Source organism: Copadichromis virginalis, linkage group LG6 (genome assembly GCF_057382275.1).
Source record: "Copadichromis virginalis isolate Kocher_CV1m ecotype Utaka linkage group LG6, C_Virginalis_male_GT1.1, whole genome shotgun sequence".
NCBI lineage: Eukaryota > Metazoa > Chordata > Actinopteri > Cichliformes > Cichlidae > Copadichromis > Copadichromis virginalis.
Genome location: NC_140623.1, coordinates 41,315,669 through 41,329,010, shown reverse-complemented (window position 1 = coordinate 41,329,010; position 13,342 = coordinate 41,315,669). Strand labels below are relative to the sequence as shown.

At 42.1% G+C, this 13,342-nt stretch overlaps 1 protein-coding gene across 2 annotated transcripts; it reads right to left on the bottom strand.

Moving 5' to 3' along the window:
- Nucleotides 1–463: 463 nt before the first annotated feature.
- LOC146708544 (ribosomal protein S6 kinase beta-2-like) lies at nucleotides 464–10,349 on the bottom strand. 2 transcript variants are annotated; one of them, XM_085460485.1, is made up of 16 exons: nucleotides 10,280–10,349; nucleotides 8,894–8,948; nucleotides 7,811–7,848; nucleotides 7,606–7,720; nucleotides 7,236–7,304; nucleotides 6,971–7,118; nucleotides 6,657–6,714; nucleotides 6,478–6,578; nucleotides 5,852–5,942; nucleotides 5,655–5,745; nucleotides 3,830–3,937; nucleotides 2,533–2,595; nucleotides 2,025–2,102; nucleotides 1,683–1,790; nucleotides 1,477–1,589; nucleotides 464–736 (listed from the first exon to the last, which is right to left on the bottom strand). In XM_085460485.1, the coding sequence occupies exons 1-16, from the start codon at nucleotides 10,318–10,320 to the stop codon at nucleotides 559–561; spliced, it is 1,455 nt and encodes a 484-aa protein (XP_085316611.1). In that variant the 5' UTR covers nucleotides 10,321–10,349; the 3' UTR covers nucleotides 464–558. The 2 variants fall into 2 exon arrangements, with proteins under 2 accessions (XP_085316611.1, XP_085316612.1); XM_085460486.1 differs by having other exon boundaries at nucleotides 10,161–10,347.
- Nucleotides 10,350–13,342: the final 2,993 nt, after the last annotated feature.

Sequence of the window (13,342 nt, the reverse complement as noted above, 5' to 3'; positions counted from 1 at the left end):
CATCAGCCCGCTAATTAAAACGTCAGCCTGTGATAGCCGACCTCTTCGCCCAAACTCTGATGAACTAATTAAAAGCTGATTACCTAATTAAACCCCCCAAAACTTTATATCCCAGCTTCCCTTTGCTGAGATCACACCGGCGGTCATACAAGACGGTAAACTCTGTTACCATCAGTCATTTAGCCGACCTTGTTGAGGAGAATTAGTGGCTATTGAGCTCTTTCCAGTGGGACTTTTGTTTCCCAGAGATTAGTGGCACAGCGTGACAGAAATACAGTTGCAGATATACCGAGGCTGTAAACTAAAGCTTTGAAAAGAATGAGAAATAAATAAAAGTGCTGGACAGTAGCAGCAGCACTGTATCCGAATATATATATATTTTAAATGTGAGGTGAGATGAAAGTTAAAAATGAAACAAAAACGCAAACTGAAGGCTTCCCATGGATGATTTTGGCTTCTCGTAGTTAAAGAAAAACCACAACACTCCAACTCGTGTTCCTCAGCACGACTAAACTACATGTTAATCTGACCAAGGCTCGTTCTTTGAGGAGCTCCTCCTCATCTCCGATGTCCTTTCAGCTTCTTGTTCCTCGCAGGGGTTTTGATTGGCTGACTGGCGGCTCCGTTTTCCTTCGGCACCGGAGCTGCCGCTGTCGGTGGAGACATCGGAGAGAAAGGGTCTGGCTCTCCGTCGAGGCTGGACTTGAACGGCCCAGCGGGGGAAAATTTTAAAGGACTGAAAGAAAAAAAAATAATGGTCAAGTTATTATAAACATGAGCAGGAAGATAAACAAGCTTATTTTGGATGATCTCCCAAAGTTTGCAAGAATTCATTCCTCTAATTCTTCCCAGTGGGAGGATTTGCACTCTTCTGAGCTGGACTGCAGCTCTCACACTGTCCGACTCTTACCCTGTAATCTTGTAATTTCAGTGTCAGTGGCACTGTACTTCACTTTCTCTCATGTCAGTTCACAGCTGCCTATCTTGGCTAGGACAACAGAGACGTTTATTCTCAAGACTCTTACTTTCCTGGTTTAAAAAGTTCCCAGGGGCCAGTGCTGGCCTACCAAAGGATCCGATAATGCAACCCAAATGTTTCATAAAAATGTGTCTTTGTTCCCGGTGTGGTGATGGACACATTTGGAAAACTAAAAATATCTCAGACTAGTTTAAATAAAAGTCCTGCAGAGTACATGTAGTGACTGTAGACTCAGTTAACATGAAAAAACTTAAAGAAATTCACTTTCAACATCTCAGGCTGAAGAACTTTCAGCTTAAAAATTAAATAAGTAAACATGTTGGCTATAGTCAAAGTCCTTTTAGAAAGAAGTCCCAGCACCGCATACTGAAACGCTTCCAGGCAGATATTCTGGAGCTCAGTCACAACTAGGGATTGAGCTGTGAGGACCATGAACTAAAGTTTTTGGACCGTTTCTCTTGAATACAGACTCACAGAAGTGTCTTTCTTTGCGTTACCTGATGGGCGTGCGTGGGCTGCTGTTGTGTCGGCGTACGTTTCTCGCTCGGGGTTCGAATGAGAAGCCTTCCTTTAGACTCTCGAGGACCGATGGAGCCACGTATGTGAAACCCTAAAAACAGCAGACGAGCGAAGAGCCTTTGACTATCTGAGGCTTCATTATGTAGCGGACAGAAAAGAAGTCTGATGAGGAGGATAATCTCACAGCGAAGGCGAGCTCTGCGCTGTGGCTGAGCGAAGTATCATCCGGACTGTCCACGGGCGTCTGTCTGGTAAACCTGGTGTCAAACTGGCTCACGTCCTCATCCGACTGCTGCACATACGCAGAGAGAAAAGAATGACCAATTAATAAAAGGTATAAGTTGGTGTGAAGGTAAGACAAAGGCATCGAGCGGTCTGGGAACATCAAAGAGAAACACGCAGCAGGAGGTAGATGGGAAGAGAAGTTAATTTAAAGAAAAAAGGGAGTAGAGACTGCTGAATCAACTCCTCTGGCTTTGAATAAATAAAAGGAATAGATTAACTTGAATAAGAAACAGTGCCCTACCAGCTGTGGCTTATACGGCGGCTCCAGTCTCTTATGCAGCAGCTCGTCCCAGTTAACGTGTTTAAAGAAGGCGTGTTTCTGTAAAGGAACAAAAGAACCTGTTCTTAGATTCTTGTGTTCTCGGGGGAACGCCACGAGTTCAGCTCCCTTTTGTTTTAAAGCGTCTGCTTTGGTTTAGCAGTGTGGAATATTCCCATCATATGAGCCGTGATCAGAGGTGTGGCCCTTAATCTAAAACCACATCTCATTTAAATGGAATCATTTTGACCTCTACGTTTTTGACCCACGTCAAGTGTCTTTGATTTCAATCTACACTTATTTTTCCCTGCACATCTTGTACCAGCACATCTTTGCTTTACATGTATTCACACACACAGTCTGATTCAGAGAAAACACTGTACATCAGATTGATTTCCGTACAGATTTAGTCTAAACGATGAACAGTCTGCAGGTATTTCAGAGCGTTTCCTGTGTTGTAGCTCACACAGGAAGCATCACAGTTAGTTACCTGGATGTCAGCACAGTCTGCTTTACTGGAGCCAAGTCTTTGGGCTGGGTTTTTCTTCAACAGCTGAAAAACAGATAAGAGTGGGGCGTGTCACCATGCAGGGAGATAACTGTGTGTCTAAAACCCTGAGCCTGAAATAATTACTCAAACACGTTTTCAGGTTTTACTCTTTCTAACCTCTACATTCATATAACACCAAATCACAACAGCAGTTACCTCAAGGAGCTTTGTAATGTAAGGCAAAGACTCTACAGCAACGTTCACTTATAAGAAAACATTTTCATTCAATGCTAGCAGTTATTATGTGAAGAACAAACAACTTTAATGTAAAATTAACTGATTTTGAGCAACTTGTGACTGAAAGTATTTGTCAGATAATTAGCATGACTTTTCAAAACTTTTCCAGCCACAAAAATCTGGCTTTTGCAGGTTTTTTGACTAAAATCACTGAAACTAAAGTCATTCATTTGGTCCCTTTGCAAAGTTTTTATGTTGCTTTAAGGTGTCAGATGACCAGATGAAGGAGAACGGTGGAAGAAACGTCCACTGAAAGTATCTGTGCAGAAGAAAACCCAAGCAAAACATCCGGGTGCTGCGTACAAAACAAAGTTTTGTGAAAGTTAAAGGTGAACTTGACTAATGGCCTGGACTCAAAACTTTTACGATAAATATATATAAAGTTAAATGTTCCAGAGAAAAATCTGGACATGTTTAAAACCATCTGCTTACCGAGTGTTCCCTGGACTGTTTCCTACATTGATTTTATTTTGGCACAGAAAGGAGAGCGCTACACTGAGATGTGTGACTGGGAAGGGCAGTAAAGTCTCCACCGCACGCTGAGAAGACGGACAGCCAGCTTCTCTTGGCAGACGTGAAGGAGGGAGGCTGCTGGCAGGAGGCGAGCCCCGACTAATTCTTAAGAATCATTGATCTGACACCGAATCCACGAACAGCAATTACTCATATGTGTACAAACCAGACCAGGAGCCACGATGCATTATTTTAAAAAAGCAAAAATAACTGGGCTGAAAAACATTTGAAACCCACTCCAAGTGGCACAATCTAAAGCCAAAACCTTGCTTTTCTTTAGCATGATTTATTTGTGTAACCAACTGGGAGTTGATGAGATACCAGTTTAAAAACTGTGAAGGGACAGAAACGAGTTTGCTACCCTGGATGTTTGATGTGTTTTCTCTTAGTTCACTGGAGAAAACTTCAAAAAGTACATTTAAGCTTTAAAATGCACAGAAGGACAAGCACAGCTGCACCGTGTTTCATGTCACTTTGTGCTACGCACCTTTTTGACGAGGTCTCTGGCATCGATTGTCAGGTACGGCGGCAGGTTGAGTTTACACTTCAAGATCTTATCGATGGTCTTCTTCCTGTTTTCCGCCGTGAACGGAGGCTGAAAACAGAGTACGGGAGTCAGTCAGCGGTTACTAACAAGACATTAAAACTGCTTGTTAATCGATTCTGTGGGCACAGAAGTCACTCCATCCCAGCCTGACCCTAAATGCAGCAGGGTGGCTAAACTGAGGAAGAACAGGGGAGCCCACTGGTGGGAAATAACACTGCAACTGTCAGCCTGCACCACCAGTTTGGCCTCCTGTGACTTTTTCCTCGTTTGATGTGGAATTCAAGTTTACATGTTGCTGTTCTGACATACTGGTGGATTTTTTTCCTGGACCAGTACGGCCCTCTGTAGGAAAACTAGGGGAGCACAACTGATCTGAACAGCAAACACAAGGAGTCTGAGATCCTGCATTTTTTGTTACTTCTGAACATTTGATGAACAAAAATGTCTGACTGTCTCGTCACAGTCCAAATGCTCACCATCAAGATGTCACTGCTTAATAACCGGACTTCCAAGAAGCTGAGGACAAATTTAAATCAGGTACAGGCTCATCGTCTCGCGCACTTCTGGACCGTTTTCAGCTCGGCTGCTATTTTCAGAGCTTCTACTGGAAGTGCTGTTCTTGCACTTGTGCCTCCACATTGTGCATGCTGTGCTAAAACAGAGATCCTTTAACTTGATTTTCATTTTCTGGGAAGTGGATGATGTCACGGTGAGCCAAATCAGAGGAAGAGCTCAAGTGACGAGTTGTTATTTGCATGTGCTGGCACAAGATGGCAAGGTTGAGGCCATTTCCTCTGAATGCTGATGCATCAGGACGTGCTCACAGGCTCAACTGATGGTGCACAACCTCATGAATGCGAGGGAACAAAAGCACGAGTAGACTCCTGGTCTCGCTCCTCCTCGCTCCCGGAAACTGTGGACAGTTCAACTGAAAACAGCTCGGTCGTATCCAGAGAGCCAGCCGTTATCACAAAATTCAGGTGAACCTGAAACAAGTTTATTTTTGCTCTCTGCAGAGGTCATCGCAGGACTTCTGATGATTGATTGAAAACCTGCAGCTGCACTGAAAGCTGACTGAAACATATGAGGAGATGACTGTGAATCTGGGAAGCCTGTTCTTTGAACCTTCTGATCATATTTATACTGCTGCTGCTGACAGGCAGTTGAGACGTAGCTCCAGCAATCCAAGTTTTGTGGACAGAGGCGTGAATCCATCGCTTGTAGAAATTCTCTGTCCAACCACCACTTTGTTTTTAATAACCATTTTAGCTGAAGTATTGTGGAGCTGAGGAAATAAATATTCTCCCTTAGGGTGTTTGGAGCACACACTTGATTTACTACTTTCACTCTTAAATAAAATACCTTGACTAGAAAATCCGATGTTGTGAAATAGATTTCAGCCTTCATCTTTGTAAAGCAAAACTTTAAGAAACGGCCTGAAGGCTCCACAGAAACAAACTGAAACTGCAGGAAGGAGCATGAAAACCTCGAGGCTCTCTGGATGATCAGTAAAAGCTCTTCTTTGACCTGCCGCTCTTTTTCCAAACCACCATCTATCGCCCTAAACTAAAAAAAGAAAAATGATTGCAGATACTAGCCACAGGGGGCAGTCTTTTATTCTGTTAGGCTGCAGCAACCACTTCTTCATAAAAAGAGAAGCAAGCTTCCTCTTTTTGAGGCGAGCTTTCGGAGGAGGTACAGAGAAAAGCCAGCTTAGCCCTACAGCAGCCAATCAGCCTAAAAAACACTCCAGGCTCCAGCTTACCGATCCAGTCATCATATCGTACATGAGCGCCCCGAGGCTCCACCAGTCCACCGCTCTGTTGTGACCCGACCTGGTCAGGATCTCTGGAGCCCTGCAAGAAAACAGGCAAACACAAAGTGAGGGAGTGAACGTTTTTGTGATGGGTTATAAAGCCGAAGCCTCGGAGTCTGTAACGTTTAGGTGTGTGTGTTACCCACATGTACTCGATGGTGCCGCAGAAGGTGTGTGTGACGGATCCATCGTGAATCGATTCTTTGCAGAGCCCAAAGTCAGTCAGCTTGATGTGTCCTTAAATAGAAAACCAAACTGAAGCACTCAGATGAGGCATAAACGACTCCCTGAGGTACAATTACATCCTGTTTAGAATTCAAGACATTTGCCTCTTTTCTCCACCTTCATTCAAAATGATGCCTGCAGTACCGCTAGTGTCCACTTGAGGCACGCTTTAAAACCAAGTTAGTTAAAATATGAGACTGTGCAGGAGAAATAAACACGTTTACAGGCAGCTATAAGAAATGAGACCCTCTATGGAGAGTTTCCAACTTAATACAATTTCAGCAGTTTTGTTATGAAGTGTTAAAGCTTGAATAATTCCTCCTGTCAGTCAAACATAACTCTTAGACTGACAGGTGCATCTGAGCTTGCTAGAGTCCCTGAACTCTGCATCACAGTTGTGCTGTTAGAGCATTTTTAAAGCATTTATCTGCATAATAATATGACTGCTGTGCAGTTATTGTACTAACAGCGGCTCCAAGAAATCTGTGCCCCACATTTCTACATTTTTCTGCATTTTGTGCATTCTCAGGCAAACTTGTGCTCTCACCTTGGTGATTGAGCATGATGTTTTCAGGTTTCAGGTCCCGATAAATAATCCCGTTAGAGTGGAGGTGACCGAGGGCCAGAGTGATCTCTCCAAGATAGAAGCTAAGCATACACAACATTTTCATTAAACATTACTTAAACAGTGAACCGTTTTCAGCATCATTAACAAAACGCACATACCAGGCAGTGTCCTCCATGAAGATGCCTTCCTTCTCCAGCTGCATGAACAACTCTCCTCCTGAGGATAAACAGCAGAACACATGGATGAGACAGAGTTCACATAATGTCAGAACAGCGTGGTATGATAACAAATATCAGAGGCTGGATTTTCAGTCACATAGATTTTGTTTGACATGTATTTTGGGTGCAGGTTAAGAATATTTCTACATGCATATCGTGTCTCCAATCCGTAAAATGCCTTTGACAAAAGGACCTGACGGGTAAGTCAGGGTAAAGATGTGTTGCCCCACAGCTGGATGTTGCCTCCAGCTTACCGCTCAGACACTCCAGGATGAGGTAGAGTTTTCCTCCAGTCTGGAAGGCGTACAGCAGATCTACGATGAACGGGTGCCTCACCGTCTCCAGGATCTCTCGCTCTGCTCGCGTATGGGCCGTGTCTTTAGCGTTGCACACTATCTTTGCCTGCAGGAGACAAAGAGTGGAAGGGGGGCTTGATATAATGACGACAGAGACAAACTAAAAAATGAAAAGTGTGCAATGCGAGGAAGGAGAAACAGCATCCAGGATCCATCCACGTACCTTTTTCAGGACCTTCATGGCAAAAATTCTCCCTGTCTGAGCCCCTTGAACCTTCCTCACTTGGAAAACCTGCAGAGAAAGAAAAGCAGCAGGATGCTGTATGACTGTGGTTGCATCAGGTGGGACGTTTTAAAATTCAAATCTGAAAAATCAAGGCAGATTTTGAAGATTTGGTTGATGGAATTCCCCCAAGAGTATGATCACAGATTAGACTACCTAGTAATGTATAGAGAGGTAATAAAAGGTAACAGGGACCAGTAAAACTCTGATCTACTGTTATCAAGAAGGAATACATAAAACCAAAAGTCTGTGCTGAAGAAACATGCTACTTAAAGAAGTGTCACATGTGCGCACACAGACACACACACACTTTGCCATAAGCTCCTTTTCCCAGCACAGTAAGAAGCTCAAAGCAGTCCGGTCCGACTCGCTCACGGTCCCTGTTGACACTTTCACTGGTCAGCTCCACCTCCTCCGTCTGGGCACTAGGCAGAGGAGAAAATAACCAGTATGGGTACTGGCATCAGCAGTTATTATTTATTTATGTTTTATATGCACTGTTAAACCTGCCTTACTTTTCTGGTTCTGGGACAGTGAAGTCACACACATCATCCTACAGACAGGGAGAAAGAAGACAAACAGGGTTAAATGGAGCTGCAATATTTCAAAGGTACTTTTAATCGAAATGAGGGCTGCATAAAAGGAGCTGATAGTCAAGAATTTCAGATTATAGACTTTTGAAATGGATGACTCCTGCTGCCTTCTGGACCAAACTTCACACCTTCTAAGACGAACTAAAACTGAAAAATAGCAGCTGTGTCAAACAAGCCTGTGTATTGTATTGGAGAGATATCAGCTGAAGTTAAAATAGGGCCGGGTATGTAATGCCATGTAGCACCACAAGATGGTGAAAAGGTCCAACAACAACAACAACACACAACATTCTTCAGAGCTGTGACACAGCAGCAAAATAATAAGGAATAATAAAACTTTAAAGCTTTTTTAGCAACACCCCTTTTAAAGTGGCTGTCTTCTGATTGGCTCCCCTGTGCAAACAGAAGTTTTGGGTACCTGGTGAGTTAGATTCTATGAGATGGCCAACCCATCGAGTTGTCCCCTTTCTATAAGAGCATACAAAGCCCAAAGCAGAAGGACAGGAAATAGCCATGCTCCCAGTTTACTATAAAAGGGTTAGTTTTTCAGAATAAAACTCTAGTTAGTCAATTCAAAAGAATGCATTACTTTCCAAACAAAGCCTTCAGTGACTCACACAAAGTTATTGGGATGATTGTGTCAGGAGTTTCAAAATAAAAGCCCCTAGTTATAGTACTTTCTTTTAATCTCGTCATTTAAATTTCAGAATATATTAAAAAAGGTAAACCTGCTTTACAAATCTGTGATCTTCTTTCAACATTTTATGCAAAAAGTATATCATTTTCTGTCACTTCCTGTTTACCCTACATGTGGCACTTCATATTTTGTCATTATTTCACAATTTGTATGTTTATAGTATTTACAGAAGACAAAGTAAAGAAAAACAGCATTTATCAAAACTTAACAATACATTTACACAACATAAATAAACTATCGTATAAAAACATGATCATTTTTCACATTGTTCTCATTTGGCTTGGCTATAATGAGCATTTAATGCAGACCTCTGTGTCACTGATGTCCTCAGTCTCCAAGTCGATGTCGAACACTCCTGCCATCCTGAAACAAAGACGGTGCAGTCAGACAGTCTGCTGTGTTTCAATTCACTTTACTTACAAACACGGGAACATTTTTGCAGAATGTGAAAACTACACTTTGCTGCAAATTCATAACTGGAAATTTATGTAGGATACTGGTTTGTACAGAAATCAGGTTTACATACTTTTATATTTGGGAAGAAAACAAAATGCAATGTTCTGTGACTCTGCAGAACATAAATAAATGTATTTATTCATTCATTAATGAGGATGTGACTTCCTAACAGCAGCACTGGGAGCCGTCCAGAGGTGCATAACCAGACGAACATGAAGGGCAGATTAGACTAAATTAATCAGATCTAAAATCTAAAAATGACACTATGCAAAACAAAATAACCCGATGGAAACTTTAAATGATTTTAAATATCAATAAAACATTGTAATTCACTCAGCAGTGCTTTTGTTGCTGTTATTACACTGCCAATCCCAGGTTGGATATCCACACGTTTATTAATGAATGTTCTGCTATACCAGGTGCCCAAATAGGAAAGGTTAACAGCCAAAATGCAGCTTCATTTCAAAGGTTTCTGAAAATGTGCTTGTTCAGCGTGTAACTCAAACACAGCATCAGCTGAGTCAGTTCAAACACATCTTCAGACTGTGAGCGCACTCCAAATTTAACCAACTGGACCACAACACACCGGAACCACAAAACCCAGCATGTTTTACCAGCTGATAATTAAGGAGAGAACAGAAGTTATCTCCAGCCTCGTCTCACTCTGCTGCAGCTGATTGGCTGTAACACCAAGCCGTGTGTGAATAACCGCAAAAGATACTGAACCAAAAAACATTAGCTGAGGCTCCACCGAGCAAAACACGGCCCGGCTAAGTGAACGCTTACGACGCGGCTGATCTTCAGTTTAAACCCGTTAAATGTGACACGTGAATTCTGTCTTATTTTACTCGATCTACGAAGCCTCGGCGTGAAAAAAAAAAAAAAAAACAGGGACGGAGCTCATTCACTTCCCACGTTAGCCGAAACAAATAAACGTGTTACCGTGACAGAAGCGCTGAGCTTTCTCTGAGATGATTTTAGTCCCACAGATGGTCTTTTAGAGTCTTTAAAGTGTCACTAACTTCATTTAATTGTCAGTGCGGTGACACGTCAGGCTGCGAGCAGGTTTGACAGGCTAAATAAAAACACCGAGAACAGGCTAAAGCTAACTAGCCTCACCTGGGGACGCTCCGTCATCCGGCGGACGCTCGGTTTTCTCTGTACGGTGATTTTCTCTCTTCAAGCAGCTTTATGCACAACCAGCGGTGGCTGTCATTGCTTTGTCAGATTTTACTGACCTGGACAAACAACCACAGAGAGCTGTTTGGGTTCCTCTCATACGCCGCGCTACTCTTCTTCTACTGCTTATTGAGTGTATGACCGGTGTGTTACTAACCCGCCTTTACTGCCATCTACAGGACTGGAGTTTCGTAGCAGCAGGAAATCAAAATGCGAAAAACAATAATTGTTTTTCATGTTTAGCCTGTCTGAGTAGCTCAGAAACTGCTGATCTGCTGGGATATTCCCACACAAACATCTCTAGGGTTTACAGATAATGCTCTGACAGGAAAAAATATCCAGTGAGTGGTACTTCTCGTGGAGAAACTACCTTGATGATTGTTTTGAATTAATGGGAAGGCGAGAGTTACTCAAATAACCACTCATTGCAATCAAGAACACCTCTCAAAGCATAGCAGATCAAGCCTTCATGCAGATGAGCTACAAAAGCAAGTGTCCACCTGAGGTGACACTTTAGTCAGCTAAGATCAGGAAACTGCAATTTCCCAAAACTATAAAATAGAAGACAAGGGGGGGAAAGGTTACCGGGTCTAATGACTCTGGATTTCTACTGCCACATTCAGATATCGGGATCAGATTTGTAAACAACATGAAAGCATCACTCCATCCTGCCTTGTATCAGCAGGTCAGGCTGCTGGTGGCGTGATGGTGTGGGGGATACTGCTTGGCACATGTTGGGCCCCTTAGTACCAACTGACTGGTGTTTAAACTCCACAGTCTACCCAATTACTGTTGCTGACCATGGTCTTTATGATCGCATTGTACCCATCCTCTCATGGCTGCTTCCAACGGGAGATTCATAACATGGAGGAACAGCTGACAAATATGCAATGACTGTGTGATGCTGTCATGTCAGTGTGGGCCAAAATTTCTTAGGAATGGTTCCAGCACCTTGTTGAATCAGTGCCATGACAAATTAATTCTGCTCTGGAGGAAAAAGAGGGCTAAGTTGGTACTAGCAAGTTGTACCTAATAAAGTGGCTGTGGAGCGTACACGTGCCTGTCTTCAGTTAGTCAATTCAAAAGAATGCATCTGTGCCTTTTTAGTGGTAACAGTGTTTTGTGCTGTGAATGTTTTGTACTTTTCATAGTAATTAGAATACTACTATAGCAAAGATAAGGGGTTTGAAATATCAGCAACTGGACTGTTTTGTTTACTTTTTTAAATTAAAGTTTTTGATTTTATTGTAATTTGTTGGTGATTATTCCAGAATTAGTACAGTATAGTACATTTAGCATGTGAGTTTGAAATGTCTGTTTCTTCTCTTCGTCCTCATGTATTTATTGTTCAGCTGCAGTTTTGTCTGTCATCATTTGGGTTTCCACAAAGTGACCCATTTGTTTCTGAGCCACAGGTTTCCTGAGAGGATCACAAACAACTGTCAAAAATGGGGAAAGAAGTTACCTGAGAATCACCTTCATCCAGTTTTACCCAGTTGTTGGTCATTTATCAGTCATTTCAGTAGCAGTGTCAAACTTGTGACCTTGTGGTGAAATGCAATTTTCCAGCTTGGGTGTAGTGTGGGCAAAATCCGTTAACGTGTTTCCTAGTATTAATCAAGCTGTGTTTGTTTTGGAAGAAGTAACGGACCAGGATCATCTGAACACTGACATTTTGAACTTACTTTTAATTTTTTTAGTCAAATTAAATTAATTAGCAAGCAAATGACATATGGGTGCAGGGAGGTGGCGAGTAATCATCGTGGGCTTTTGTTATTTTAGATTTGGGGTTCCTGTTTTGTTTTCATTGTGAATCTATTCGTGTGAGGCTTCAATATCAAAGCACTACTGACGCCAAGTTTTCATTTTTGTAAGGTTAAGGTTCTGGTTCCCATTTTTTGAATCCTCTCATATTTTAGTCTCATGGCATTTCCCTGCCTGTTCCTCCCTGTTTGTCTTGTTTCCCCGTTTCTGTTATGTTTACTGTAAATCTTCAGTCAATCACTCTTTATTCATACAGCACCTTTAAAACAGGTGGTGCAGATCAGTGAGACACACCACAGGATGAGCACCTAAAATAATTGCAATCGCAGACCGTGGTAGCATTTTTAGGTTACCTGGAAAGACTGTGGTTGTTCACTTCCTCTGCAGGGTCTGATTGTGGGCTACTGAACTTAGATCACAAGAAAATAGATTTAAGAAGAAAAAAACGAAAAATCTAGAATTAAAATACATTTTTTAAAAGTAAGATCCATCATAAAACTTATATGATCAGTAAGTTGCAATGAGAGACACAAAAAATGTAAAAAACAAACAAACAGTGAAACCGAAATATTTGTTTCATTGGAGAAAGTAAATAAGAAATAAGGTAAATAATGTTTTTCAAGTCAAAACTCAGTCAAAAGTTGGGATGACGCAGTTTTATGTTTGAAGACTGAATCACTTCCAGCTGCTCTCACATCTGCAGAGATACATGGTAAACATTTTCTCTCCAAAGGTTTTCGTCCTGACTCAGAGGACCTGATGGGTTCACGGTCGAGTCCTGCTAGATCCAGAAGCACATATTCCTTTCTTGCTCAGAGTTTAGCAACAGTTGTCTGGTTATAGAAGGACGTTTTGGTGACAGATTGATCCGACAAACAGTTAAAATCTGACTCAAAGGGCCCTCCTATGTTTCTTATTTAATGCAAAAAAAATCAGTTCAGCTACATCTTTACATTTTAAAGTTAATCAAACTGGGTCATCAGTGTGAGGCCAAAGTCACATCTAAATGTCTTCTGTTAACTTGAGACCATCTGTTATTTCCTGTACTATCATGTGTGACCCATAACAGGCAAAATAAACCTGCACCAACTAAAAGAAAAATCCCCATATGACCCACTTCCCCATACGATCGGGAAAATCCAAATCCAACCTAACAAAGGTCTGACTGTCATATCAGACCTGTGAAAGAGACACCCCCGCCACCGCGCTGCTCGACCACATGCTCCCCTGTAATGTTTTTAAAAACAAGCTGATCGCTGATCCTTTGGTTAATGTTTGCTTTATGATATTTTCCACCTCAGGTCCTCTCACAGAGGTGACAGTTGTTTTGCTGTTGTGTACTCGGGGTTCATGTTCTT